This window comes from Cryptomeria japonica, chromosome 11, assembly GCF_030272615.1.
Source record: "Cryptomeria japonica chromosome 11, Sugi_1.0, whole genome shotgun sequence".
Lineage (NCBI taxonomy): Eukaryota > Viridiplantae > Streptophyta > Pinopsida > Cupressales > Cupressaceae > Cryptomeria > Cryptomeria japonica.
The window spans coordinates 18163802-18178601 of record NC_081415.1 but is presented as its reverse complement, the minus strand read 5'-3'; the positions used below and the strand labels follow the sequence as shown (position 1 = coordinate 18178601).

Sequence of the window (14800 nt, the reverse complement as noted above, 5' to 3'; positions counted from 1 at the left end):
GGAGCAGCAAAAATAAAGGAAGCCAATCACCTAAATCAAATCTTAGAAATGTATGGAAGGGCATCGGGCCAACTAAGAAACAAGGACAAAACTAAAGTCTTCTTCTTCTCAATAGCAATTCCACTTCAAACCAGAATTCTTAGAATCTTGAATTGCAATGCAAGAAGCCTCCCATGTTCCTATTTGGGCATCCCAATAGACAGAGGCTTGAGGAACTCCAAACTCTAGGATCCCTTAAAAATTAAAGTTGAAAGCAGTGCAAATCCCTGGAAGGGTAAATGGTTGTCTTGGGCAGGCAGATTAGTCATGATTCAAGCAGTGATCTCGGTTCTACCAACTTATCTTTTATCCATTTTATCCCTAACATCTAGTGCCAACACCTTCATTATTAAGAAGATGAGGGATTTCTTTTGGCAAAACACTGAAGAGAAGCATAAGATCACACTAATAGCTTGGGACAAAATTATGAAACCCAAGTCAATGGGAGGCTTAGGCATCAAGGATTTTAGATTTCAAAATATAGCTTTGGAGGCCAAACTAGTATGGAAATTTATTAAAAACCCAAATGCATCCTGGGTCAGAATGCTAGCAAGAAAGTATCTCTTTAATCAAAATAATTTAAACATCCTCAGATCAGGGACATTTCCGAAAGGATCAAGAATATGGAACTTCATCATTTCTTGCAGAAACCTGATTTCAAACTCAGTCTCTTGGGATATCCATGATGGTTCAACAAGCCTATTCTAGGAAGACTCTTGGGGTGGTTACCCTCCCTTGGAAAATATAATTCATATTCCTGCAACAGAAAACTGGTTCACACACAACTGGGGAGTCAAAGTCAAAGACTATATGGAAATAGAAGAAACACCGAACATACTAAGCTAGAAGTGAAAATCAATGGAGGGCCTGCCAATTCCAAGGGAGGACTTGGAAGTACTTTTAGGTCACCTACAGGCGAGAAAAATCACCCCTAGAAGAGGGGAAGATTCACTTATCTGGGAGCCTTCCAAAACAGAACAATATAACTCAAAGGATGGATACAGAATTCTGGTTAGCCCATTGGAGTTCAACAATCAAAACATCCCCCTCAAGATGTTCTGGAGCCCCAATGTCATCCCGAAAGCGGGCATCTTCGCATGGCTGGCAATTCAAAAAAAAATTCTAACGGCAGATAGGTTCACAAGAATGGGATATGAAGGACCATCAAGGTGTATACTTTGCAAAGCCCAATCGGAGATAGTGGACCACCTCCTCTTGACCTGTCCCTTTGCCTCTAAATGTTGGAGATGGCTCTGTGCAAAATTAGAACTGATCTTAGTTTTGCCGAACAATATTAAGCTTCTATTCCAGAGCTAGCATCTACACTCAAAAGAGAGCTTGCTAAGCCAAATTATGGAAATTTCTCCCTCATGCTTAATTTGGGAAATCTAGAAAGAAAGGAACCGCAGGCTTTTTGAAGGTAAAGCTAGAAATCAGAAATCAATACTAAATTTAATAGAATCAGCAATGGTGGATTCAATCAATAGCAGAACATCCTTTGCACTGAATCAGTCCAAAGTTTTCTCCTCATGGGATAGGAAAATTAGTCAAAACTGGCAAGGAATCATTATTCCCTCACTCTCTCACCATAACCCAATTTCAAGGAAAGAAGCAATCTGGTCTCCCCCGAAACCAGACTGGGTGAAACTGAATTTTGATGGGGCATCCAAAGGCAACCCAGGCCCCTCCGGAATAGGCTATGTCATTGGAGATCAGTCAAGAGCAATCATCAGGAAAATGGCAAAACTAATCCCTCCGAACACTAATAACATAGCAGAGTTCACCGCTCTACTATTAGGCCTGAAAGACTGCATCAATCATGGAATCAAAAATATTATAGTGGAAGGTGACTTAGAGATAGCAATTAATGCTATCAGGAAGAAGGCAACCCCTAATTGGAGGCTTCAAGCTCTTTTGGAGAGCATTCTAGAAATCTTAAACAGCCTGGATCTCTTTGAGGCAAAACATATTTATAGAGAAGTAAACATAGAGGCGGACTCTCTATCAAAAGTTGTAGCTCTAGGAACCTCTATCCACTGGTGGTCTCAGGGATCTTAGTCTTCTACTATGTTAGATCACCCTAGCTAATATGACTGATCAGATAAGGTTTGAGTTTCAGCGCGCTAGTAGAATGGAGGAATGTATAAATCAAATTCAAAAATTCAAAATCTCTTTCTTACCCTCCTTTTGGCGATGAACACCAACGGTCATTTTTTCTTTCCAAACTAACCACTCTTCTAATTTGGGTTGCAAGGTGGGTCCAGGAAAGCCGACTAGACTAAACGACAACATTAATACCGAACCAACGAAAGCCCAGCTGGTGAGCGCCGCCTCTTTGTCCTTCCATGAGCTATCCACAGGCTAATATTTCCCTCTACTTTCCTAGGGATTTGGTTTGATATGAGCATTCATTCTCCCCCACCTTCGCGTGAGATTTATTTGCTCTCGTTTTCCCATCTTTGCTCGTTGAGTTGTGCCCCTGCCTTTCTATAGAAGACCATTTTTGCTTCTCTTTTTCTTTGGCTCAACTGGTTGCAGTTTGGCTCTCCTCTTGCTAGTCCTTGCCTTTAGTTGCCATATCTTTTGAACCCCCTTTCGACTTTATCATGAGCGTCTATCCCAGGCCTGTGTCTTGTTTTGGCGCGGACACCCCCATCTCTCTTGGAGCTTCGACTCGGCAATTTTCCTTCAGAAAGATCACAGACCTGAGACTCAAGCGTCTCCTTGTTCACTCAGACCCTCCGGTTCTTTTAGTAGTTAAATTGATTCTAGGGAGTGCTCATATGAGTAGAGATGAATACCCAAGAGACAACACCTCCATTTCATCCAGATTTGTGGCATCACTGCTGGACCAGAAGCTTTCTAAGCAACTAATCTGGAATCTCACTAGGGAACTCTTCCCAACTAAAATCCTTCTAGAGCTCCAAGAAGTTCTGAATAAGGCCAATCATGACTCTAGTGCACCCAAACCTAGCGACAGAATCCTTTTTAATGCTCATGGCACTCTCATCAAATATTACCCATTCCTTCTGGACCTGAAGGATAAAGGATTGAATAGGCACAAGAAGTTTGCTAGTGCAGGGCTGAGCTACCTCAAATGGCGTTTTCTAGGGGAAAATCTAGAGGCTAAAGGGAAAGAGGAAATTTGTTCCTCTTTGTAAGAATGAATGGCTTCCTGCCTATGCTTGCGGAAGAAAGAGAACCTAAGCCTGAACAGAGGTGCAGAGGTAGCTCCAGCAGTGGTCGCAGGGGCAAGGGTTGTGGTTGGGGCTCTCCAGCAAGCAGAGGACAAGGCCGCCCAAGAAAGCAACATCCTCAACTGGACATTCCGTCCACAAGCTAGGCTCTCTATTGATACCCTTTTGCTTATCGAATATACAGTTATCCTTGTAAATTTTTATTAGTCTTTATTTTCAGTTTAAAAACTCTGAACTCAGATTGATGAACCTGGATATAATTAGTACTTATGCATATGTTTTGGTTTCTAGACTTAAACCTTAAATGGTTCAAGAAAATGGCTGAACCCTAAGCTTCAAGGCTCTATTTTTGAAGGGCCCTCTATGATCCTAAGAGCAGAGGTTTTTTGAATTTTTTTGAAATGCAGTGATAATCATATGTATTTACTCAAAATTAATACAAAATTTGGCTCTGCCTTTACCAACCAAACAAAAAAAGATATCTAGATGAATAGAACTAACCACTAGGAAAAGGGAAGGAAAATTTGCTTAATATTTGATTGGAGGGCCATCAATATACAAATCTGCTTACTGGTGGTTTGGCACTCGTCATTAGATTGCTCCTTATTGTTGAAGCCCTCCTACATTCCAAATTGTTCATCGATGGTTCACCACTCATCATTGGGCCACTTCTCGTCACTGGGTTGTCATTCACTACTAAGTCATAACTCACTGTTAGGTCATTGCTCATCGCTACTATGCCAATCATTGTTGGGGCGTCTATGTTAGTAATAGTAAATTAACCATATAGAAATTGTTAGATGTTGTTATGTTTGCAATGGTGAAATCTTTATAGCATGTCAATATGGCTGCAGTTAAACTGGTTTCAAAAAGTCATTATTTCTGAAAATTACAGATCTTGGTCATGTTCAACAAAATTAGCTGGTCTTTCTGAAAAGTATATAATACAAAGGTTAGTGAGCAGTTTTAGAGCCATATTAGCTGCCTCCTGTCAATTTCCATTTCCTTTTAGTTCATTTTCATGATATTTATTCAATAAAGTTATATATTCATATGACATAAATTGTATTAGGTTTGACTTATTAGTTCTAGTATTTTTTATTTTTTTTCCATAAAAGTGGCCAAGCCACTATACTTTTTTATTAATTTTAAAAAATTTTACATCGGGTTCAAAAGGCATACCAGTAGGAAAGAACCCACAAGAAAACTTCCAGTTGTTGCCTTATATGTTAACCAAAGAACTAATCTACCCTTACAAATAGCTGGATCCAGTTGATCCGAAATCCCATCCAAACCCATACAAATTGACCTATATATAGAGGTCCCCTAGGACATATCCAGATACAAAAGATCCTCAACTGATTATAACTCAGTTGGTTATAAAATGAAGAGTTGCACTATATAGAAGTTTCCTTGAGAAGAATCAAGAGCCCAACAGCTGTTATCAATCGAGGAGCAATAGCAGATTACAAAAAATGGACATCATAAAAATTATCTCCTCAAGAAGAACATGCCGAGACACCAAGGAGCCCATAAATTTGTACCAAAGGGGAGTCAAAAACTGAAATAGACCAATTATATCTGACTCCCAAAAACCTGTACCATTAGTGCAATGTGGTGTCCAAATCCAACATCCCATAGACAGCGTGCCAAAAAAGAGTAAGAGATACTTGCAAAAACATGTTATCAAATAGCCATAAACCAATTACTCGAGCTTTCCATAGGTGGAGTAGGCCGAACATCATCAGGAACCAGAGCCTCTATCAGGACTGCAGGGAGAGGAGTAGTAGATGAAACAAAACAGAAATTAATTAGAGCATGGAGGCCAATTAACACATCCTGTGCCCTAGACCTGAGGAGAGATGAATTCAAGCAACCTATCCATAGCTTTTAATGCTTCATCAATAGTATCGCAAATTAGGCCCATTCTAATTTCAAAGAGCAACTCTCCACAGAATCCATAGTCCAAAAGCTCTTGAACAGAAAGGAAACCCCCATAAGGAAGAGCACCCATATCAAAGTTATAACTATCCAAAGTTGACCCAAGATAATGCATATCAAGCAATGGAGGAGCCACAAATTTTGATGCAATAAGTTGGACCAGAGTCTTATCCCATAGAAGATCATAACAAATAGTAAAAAAATGAGACAAAACTTCTGAAGAAGAGATAAAAGAAAGAGAAAGCAACCAACGATTCCCCACCACCCTACGAATTTCAGACTCCAACTCCAAATTATGCAGAACAAAAATTCTCCCAAGCTTCTCAAAATCAAACCCATAATTATCAACAATGAAATTCTCCCAAGCTTCTCAAAATCATACCCATAATTATCAACAATGTCTACCTCTGGAGAATCTAATGAAACACGGTAAATCCGAAGTGTAATAGACATAAGAAGAAATTACCTTTCCCACGTAGAGAAATACTCACCAAGTTACCTTCGGCAATATATATTAGTTCTAGTATTTTATTCTTTTACCAGTTCTAAAATTATGCAATATTATTAGGGTTGGTAATTTGTCTTATGCACTTCATTTGTAACTATCACTCATTTATGTAATAAATTTTTAAAATATTATTGATTTATTTTAATTTAAATTATTATTAATATTCATAAATACTGATAAAAGATAATGAGATTAAAAAAAAAGTATAATACAATAGATCAAGAGAAATTGTGTAAAATATTTTTAGATCAAATAAACTAAAAATATTATAAGACATTAAGTATATAGTATTGTATGTTTCATTAGTTTAATATTTAAAACTTAGGTTCAATTATAGTAAGGGTTAAGTCTTATTGAGAAAGATATGTCTCCACCTATTTTGCACATATTTTTTCAAACTATAGATATGATAGTAGAGTAGAGGATTGATATATTATATTTGTAAAATTGTACTTTATAAATTTTTCATAATAATATATACTTCAATATGTGAAATCAATTTCTATGAAGCTTAAAATAAGACATCAAACTATTCAACCAGTATTAATACAAATAATTAATTTTTTAAATATTTTTAATTAAATACTATATATTTACATTAACCAAAATAAATATAACCCTTTATTAAAAAAATTACAAATTTTATACAAATACAACAAAAATTAATTCATATTTGAATGCACAAAATTCAGTAAATTCCTACAATATACCAGATCCATGAATACCATTCTTACCACTTTGTCTTGCAATCTAATTTAGCCTTACAACTTGGTTTTTTTTGGTGCTTCCTTATCTCTTAGTTGTACTTTACAATAAAACAAATATGGAAGCGTCCAATTGGGCTTTGTTCTCCACAATAGCACAATTGTAAGCTCGTTCTATATGAAGTTCAATTATTGAAAACTGTGTACTAAAATTTTTTAAAGTGATACTCATTTGACAGTAATGACAAGGGTGGCTATCCATGAGGGATGCATATGCTGCAAATATACCATTACAAAATGTGTGTAGATCCGTATGATCTTTTTCTTTCTTGATCTTTCAACTATAATTTATTCATGTTCTCATCCCTCTTGCCTTGCATAGACCTAGTGTTTCAAGCAATAGACATATTCTTACAAGATATCCTTCTGCTACCCTCTAGGCATGAAAATTCAATTCTTTTCTTATTTGATATTCATTTTCTCCTAGTTGAAGTCCGAAGTATAGAATTGTTTGTTTCTGTTCAGTTGTTTTCTCATACCTAGGTAGCTCCAAGACCCTTGGATATAATCACCATTTCTTTCCAAATAATCCCACAAGGAGAGATCCAAAATTTTGGACTTACACATTGATGAAAATATTAAGAATTCACTTTTCTCTCACAGTACCCAACAAGAGAACCCTAGCACCTATAACCCTAAAACTCCAGTTAGATGAACTTTATATAAAGATTCTCCACATATATATAATATGCTATACACAGGCACAAACCTGCATTGCTATAAAAGCTAAATTTTCCACCACCTAATAAGGAGTGGAAAGCTTTTCACCATGAAAAAGCAAGGCAGGACACCATCTTCTGTGACCATCTATGACCTTGAGAAAGGACAATATGTTGCTGCAACTAATGTAGCCTCTCTTCAAACGAAGAAGGCAGACAGGAAGATGTTAAGGCTACTAATACTAAAAATATTTTTCTACAGGTTACAATCTACAAAAAGTATAACTAATTAATATAAAGATTTACATGTATGTATATGTGTTTTCTTCGTTGTTGTGTTTCTCTGAATTGCAAAATGTAATCATGTAATTTTTCTATATACGCTGCAGCAGAGTTGATGGGGACTTTTATCTTAGTATTTGCTGGGCGTGGAGGAATCGTGGTGGAAGAAAGGGATAAGGTCTTAACTCATCTTGGGGTTGCTGCTGTGTTTGGACTGGTTATAATGGCACTAGTCTACACTGTGGGACATATCTCTGGTGCTCACATAAATCCTGCAATAAGTCTTGCCTTATCATCTGTGGGAAAACTCTCTCTTCAGGAGGTGAATTAATCCAGCATAACAATAAACTTTGCATCTTGGGATCACTCGGAGAAAAAACTGATCAAAATGTAAGATTGAATTGGATTCTGAATGGTTTATTTCATGATGTGAACATTGATGTTTTGTTTTTGTCTTTGAAATTGTCAGCTGCCTATTTATATTATATGTCAGATTGTGGGTGCCACAGCAGCTGCAGCTGCACTCAATTTAATTATTACAAATGTCTCCATTAATGTTGCTGTCAATGTTCCTGTGGGAAATCCTTGGGCATCACTGGTGGTGGAAATCATTATCACCTTCATACTCTCCACTGTTATATTTGCAACAGCCACAGACCCTAAAGCAGTAAGTCAGACAATTTACCACACCTCTACTGATCTATGCCACATCTGATTAAAAATTATATCATCTACATATTCATTATTCAAAATTTTACGTACAAAAAGAGTTATATTATAGCTCACTAGATAAAGGTTTCCCACTGTAATATCTAACTAGCAAGTGGGTGATGCTTTATTCTGCAGCCAGGTGAAATGGTAGGGATTGCTGTGTGTGGTGTAGCTGCTTGTAATGCTTTATTTGCAGGGTATGTATGGAAGTAATAGATTGTTTTCATTTAGATTTTGGCTCGAGTGCATTTGGTTTGAAATTCGATGGCCACTAAATCGAGAATGCTTTACATCCAGGCCACTCTCGGGATGTTCCATGAACCCGGCAAGATCCTTGGGGCCTGCATTGATAGCACTCAATTTTAATGGTCTTTGGGTGTATATTCTTGGACCTGTTTTTGGTGCCCTTTGTGAGCTTGGTTCTATAAGGGTATTTCTATACAAGAATAGATAGAGGTTTCTTAATTCTTTCTTAACGGAGGATTGGTTATCATGTCAAGGAAATAGCTATTCTGTTATCAGGATGTATCATGATATTTATGGTTGGATGTTATATAACTGAGGTTTTGACTTCTCATCAATGAAGATCGTTTACAGCTTTTTCACTATACCATCGTCTCAAATGAATAACAACAGTCTTCATGAATGAGAAGTCAAAACTTCAGTTATGTAACATCATGACAAGATGGAATGATAGTTTCTATTTTGTATATTATTTTTAAAAATAAGGTTATTGTGTAAAAGAGGATTTGAAATCATTTAGATTTTAGTTTAGGTCTTGCATTGAGCAAGATTTGATCTCTGACTCATTAATTAGAACCATAAAATTTCACAAGCAAATCAAAGATCCTTTGACATAGCACTTGTTTTTTTGATAATTTTCACCAAGTGATACTTGTTCTAATAATAGCACTTCAATGCATTTCAAAGCTAATAGAATAGAATATTCTCACATTTTATGCTTGTAAATTAGAGGATTAAGTATAATTTAATATATAAAAAATGAAAAGGTAAAGGTAAATATATTTTTAATCTTTATACAGACATTAATTTGATATATGAGATTTTTTATATTATGGTGAGTTGTGAATTTTATTTAATTTAAAATTATATATGTGACTTATATAAATATAATTATTGGTTTTGCTCTTTTACTTGATAATGATTTAATAAGAAAACCCATCTAAAATATTTGAACATATTCAATTTGAAGCTATCAGTTTTCCACAATCCATTATGCTTCTCACTGTTAGATGGTTCACAGAGTGTGATGAACAATGGTTCACAGAGTGTGATCCCAAACATAGATGCAAAAAATTAAAAATCACAGAATGTGATCCAAAAGGTCCATGCAAAAAATTAAATTTTGTTTCTGGATTCAATTGTGTAGAACTTGCTTTGCATCAACGTTTCAGATCACACTCAGTAATCCATCATTCAGATTACATTTTTTTTCTCCTACAGTTCTCTTATCCTCATGATGAAGATATAGATACAAAACAAATTCTACACAATTAAAACCAGAAATAAAAAAACAAGAATCACAGTAAACCACCATAAGCTGTGAAAATCTAATCTCTCTGAGGATAAGGAAGGTGATGGAAATTTTAAAGAGGATTCTGATTCACTCACTGCTAAGTCACAACTCACTGTTCGGTCGTTGCTCGTCGCTAGTTTGTCAATCGTTGTCGGGGGCGTCTATGTTAGTCTTCGTGGGACAATTAATAGTAAATTAATCATATCGAAAATGTTAGATGTTGTTATGCTTGCAATGGTGAAATCTCTATAGCATGTCAATTTCCTTTTAGTTCATTTTAATGACATTTATTCAATAAAATTATATATTTATATGACATAAATTGTATTAGGATTGATTTATTAGTTGTTGTAACCTGCTCTAAAATTATGATAATATTAGGGTTGGTAATCTATCTTATGCACTTCATTTGTAACTATCATTTATTTATGCAATAAATTTTTAAAATATTAATGAATTGTCTTATTAATTTATTTTAATTTAAATTATTATTAATATTCATAAATGCTGATAAAAGATAATGAGATTTTTGAAAAAAGTATATTACAATAGATCAAGAAAAATTGTGTAAAATATTTTTAAATCAAATAAACTAAAAATATTATAAGACATTAAGTATTCTAATAATAAATTTAAATCAAATTAATTATGATGTATATGATATTGTATGTTTTATTAGTTTTTCTTAAATATTTAAAATTTAGGTTCAATTATAGTAAGGGTTAAATCTTATTGAGAATGATATGTTTCCATCTATTTTGCAGATATTTTTCAAAATATAGATATGCTAGTAGAGTAGAAGATTGATATATTATATTTGTAAAATTGTACTTTATAAAATTTTCATAATAATATATAATCCAATATATGAAATCAATTTCCATGAAGCTTAAAATAAGACATCAAACTATTCAGCCAGTATAAATACAGATAATTCATTTTTTAAATATTTTTAAATAAATACTATATATTTACATTAACCAAAATAAATATAAACCTTTATTAAAAAACTTAAAAAATTTATTTTATAAAAATTAAAAAATAATAATTCAAACTATATAGATACAACTTAGAATACAACAAAAATTAATTCATTTATTCAAATCGAATACACAAAATTCAGTAAATTCCTACAATATACCAGATCCATGAATACCATTCTTACCACTTTGTCTTGCAATCTAATTTAACCTTAAAACTTAGTTTTTTTGGGTGCTTCCTTATCTATTAGTTGTACTTTACAATAAAAACAATATGGAAGCGGCCAATTGGGCTTTGTTCTCCACAATAGCAGAATTTTAAGTTTGTTTTATATGAAGTTCAATTATTGAAAACTGTGTACTAAAATATTAAGGGATACTCATTTGACAGTAATGACAAGGGTGGCTATCCGTGAGGGATGCATATGCTGCAAATATACCATTACAAAATGTGTGTAGATCCGTATGATCTTTTTCTTTGTTGATCTTTCAACTATAATTTATTCATGTTCTCATCCCTCTTGCCTTGCATAGACCTAGTGTTTCCAAAGCAATAGGCATATTCTTACAAGATATCCTTCTGCTACCCTCTAGACATGAAAATTCAATTCTTTTCTTATTTGTTATTCATTTTCTCCTAGTTGAAGTCCAAAGTATAGAATTGTTTGTTTTGTGTTCAATTGTTTTCTCATACCTAAATAGCTCCAAGACCCTTGGATGTAATCACCATTTCTTTCCAAATAATCCCACCAGCACATTTGAATTCAAGGAGAGATCAAATTGAAAATATTAAAAATTCACTACTCACAGTACCCAACAAGAGAACCCTAGCACCTATAACACTAAACTCCAGTTAAATGAGCTTTATATAAAGGTTCTCCACATATATATAGTATGCTATACACAGGTACAAACCTGCATTGCTATAAAAGCTAAATTTTCCACCACCTAATAAGGAGTGGAAAGCTTTTCACCATGAAAAAGCAAGGCAGGACACCATCTTCTGTGACCATCTATGACCTTGAGAAAGGACAATATGTTGCTGCAACTAACTCTTCAAACGAAGAAGGCAGACATGGAAGATCTTAAGGCTACTAATACTAAAAATATTTTTCTAGAGGTTACAATCTACAAAAAGGTATAACTAATTAATATAAAGATTTACATGTATGTATATGTGTTTTCTTTGTTGTTTTGTTTCTCTGAATTGCCAAATGTAATCATGTAATTTTTCTATATAGGCTGCAGCAGAGTTCATGGGGACTTTTATCTTAGTATTTGCTGGGTGTGGAGGAATCATGGTGGAAGAAAGGGATAAGGTCTTAACTCATCTTGGGGTTGCTGCTGTGTTTGGACTGGTTATAATGGCACTAGTCTACACTGTGGGACATATCTCTGGTGCTCACATAAATCCTGCAATAAGTCTTGCCTTATCCTCTGTGGGAAAACTCTCTTCAGGAGGTAAATTAATCCAGCATAACAATAAACTTTGCATCTTGGCATCACTCGGAGAAAAAACTGATCAAAATGTAAGATTGAATTGGATTCTGAATGGTTTATTTCATGATGTGAACATTGATGTTTTGTTTTTGTCTTTGAAATTGTCAGCTGCCTATTTATATTATATGTCAGATTGTGGGTGCCACAGCAGCTGCAGCTGCACTCAATTTAATTATTACAAATGTCTCCATTAATGTTGCTGTCAATGTTCCTGTGGGAAATCCTTGGGCATCACTGGTGGTGGAAATCATTATCACCTTCATACTCTCCACTGTTATATTTGCAACAGCCACAGACCCTAAAGCAGTAAGTCAGAGAATTTACCACACCTCTACTGATCGACTCCACATCTGATTGAAAATTATATCATCTACATATTCATTATTCAAAATTTTACGTACAAAAAGAGTTATATTATAGCTCACTAGATAAAGGTTTTCCACTGTAATATCTAACTAGCAAGTGGGTGATGCTTTATTCTGCAGCCAGGTGAAATGGTAGGGATTGCTGTGGGTGGTGTAGCTGCTTGTAATGCTTTATTTGCAGGGTATGTATGGAAGTAATAAATTGTTTTCATTTATATTTTGGCTGGAGTGCATTTGGTTTGAAATTCGATGGCCACTAAATCGAGAATGCTTTACATCCAGGCCACTCTCGGGATGTTCCATGAACCCAGCAAGATCCTTGGGGCCTGCACTGATAGCACTCAAATTTGATGGTCTTTGGGTGTATATTCTTTGACCTGTTTTTGGTGCCCTTTGTGGAACTTGGTTCTATAAGGGTATTTCTATACAAGAATTGATAGAGGTTTCTTAATTGTTCTCTAATGGAGGGTTAGTCATAATGGGAAGGAAACAGCTATCCAGTCATCAGGATGTATCATGACATCTATGGTTGGATGCTACATAACTGAAGTTTTGACTTTTCATAGATGAAGATTGTTTGCAGCTGGTTCACTATACCATCCCTCAAATGAATAACAACATTCCTCATCGATGAGAAGTCAAAACTTCAGTTATGTAACATCATGACAAGATGGAATGATAGTTTCTGTTTTGCATATTATTTTAAAAAATAAGGTTATTGTGTAAAAAAAGATTTGAAATTATTTAGATTTTAGTTTAGTTTTTTATAGTGTATGTGAGGAGAGGGGGTCTTGCACTCAGCAAGATTAATCTTGACTCATTAGAATCATAAAATTTCACAAGCAAATCAAAGATCATTTGACATAGCACCTGTTTTTGATAATTTTCACCAAGTGATACTTGTTCTAATAATAGCACTTCAATGCCTTTCAAAGTTAATAGAATAAAATATCCTCACATTTTATGCTTGTAAATTATAAGATTAAGTATAAATTAATATATAAAAAATTAAATAGTAAAGATAAGTATATTTTTTTTTTTTATTCAGACACTAATTCAATATATAAGAATTTTTATATTATGATGAGGTGTGAATTTTATTTAATTTAAAATTATATATGTGGCATATATAGAATTTAATTGTTGATTTTCCTCTTTTTCTTGATAATGATTTAATAAGAAGACTCGTCTAAAATATTTGAACATATTCAATTTGAAGTTATCAGTTTTCCACAATCCATTATGTTTCTCCCTGTTCTTTCTGATTTGATTTTGTTTGTACTTTATGCATGAACATTTGAGATCACACTCTGTAAAAAAAATACAAACACAATCAAATCGAAAAGAACAGCCAGAAACATAATCAATTTATTTCATTAAATTTAAAAATTATAAAAAAATAATATAAAATAAATAAAATTTACTCTTAAAATAAATTATTCATCTTAGATTCTAATTATAGTTAACAAATGGAGTATATTTGGACTACTTTCTACTATAATATTTATTCTTAGTAGTATCTCTCAATAGAAGTAAGTTTCTCACTTTTTCTCTTAAATTGTTGTTTGTAGTATATGTCCAGTGGGAAAATACATTTTGAGTAAGGTCCAGGAAAGGTTTGTAAGAAAAAATGGTAAGGATGATTATTTGTGTCTTTTGTTTCTGTATTCAAATGAAGGTTTGTAAGAAAATTTGGTAAGGATGATGATTTGTGTCTTTTGTTTCTAGATTCAAATGTGTAGATCAACGTTTCAGATCATACTCAGTGATCCATCATTCAGATCACAACTCACTGCTAAGTCGTAACTCACTGGAAAATGTTAGATGTTGTTATACTTGCAATGGTGAAATCTCTATAGCATGTCAATTTCCATTTCCTTTTTTTTTTTAATATTAAAATCGAGTAAAACAAAAGGATCACACAGTGAGAGGGGGAGGCAGGGCCTCAACCCACAAAATCAGTAGCCAAAAAGTACAGCCAAGAAAAAAAAACCAACTACAGGAGAGATATCTCAGTCATAAACAGTGGCAAAAGAATCAAGAGCCCAACTAAGGGAGAGATCTCCCAGCATAACAACATGATATTCAAAAGAGTACAGGGCCAAAACCATCTAAGGCAGATCACAAATAAAGAACTAATAAAGATACGAGCAGCCAAGGCAGGGACTGGATCACAGCAAAACAGGAAGGGACCAAAGCGAGTCAATGGAGGATATCATTTTGATTTTCAACCCAGGCGGTCCATCTAGCAGGACCTTCCATCCACACCACGTCCCTTCGATCTCGACTCTGGGCCAGCATAGCGACCTAGGGGGGG

At 34.4% G+C, this 14800-nt stretch overlaps 1 protein-coding gene across 1 annotated transcript; it reads left to right on the top strand.

The window, feature by feature from the left end:
• The first annotated feature begins 7218 nt into the window (after positions 1-7218).
• On the top strand, positions 7219-8555 carry LOC131049523 (aquaporin NIP1-4-like). The gene is made up of 5 exons (XM_057983599.1): positions 7219-7387; positions 7498-7712; positions 7860-8057; positions 8237-8298; positions 8399-8555. The coding sequence occupies exons 1-5, from the start codon at positions 7219-7221 to the stop codon at positions 8553-8555; spliced, it is 801 nt and encodes a 266-aa protein (XP_057839582.1).
• The last annotated feature ends 6245 nt before the right edge of the window (positions 8556-14800 follow it).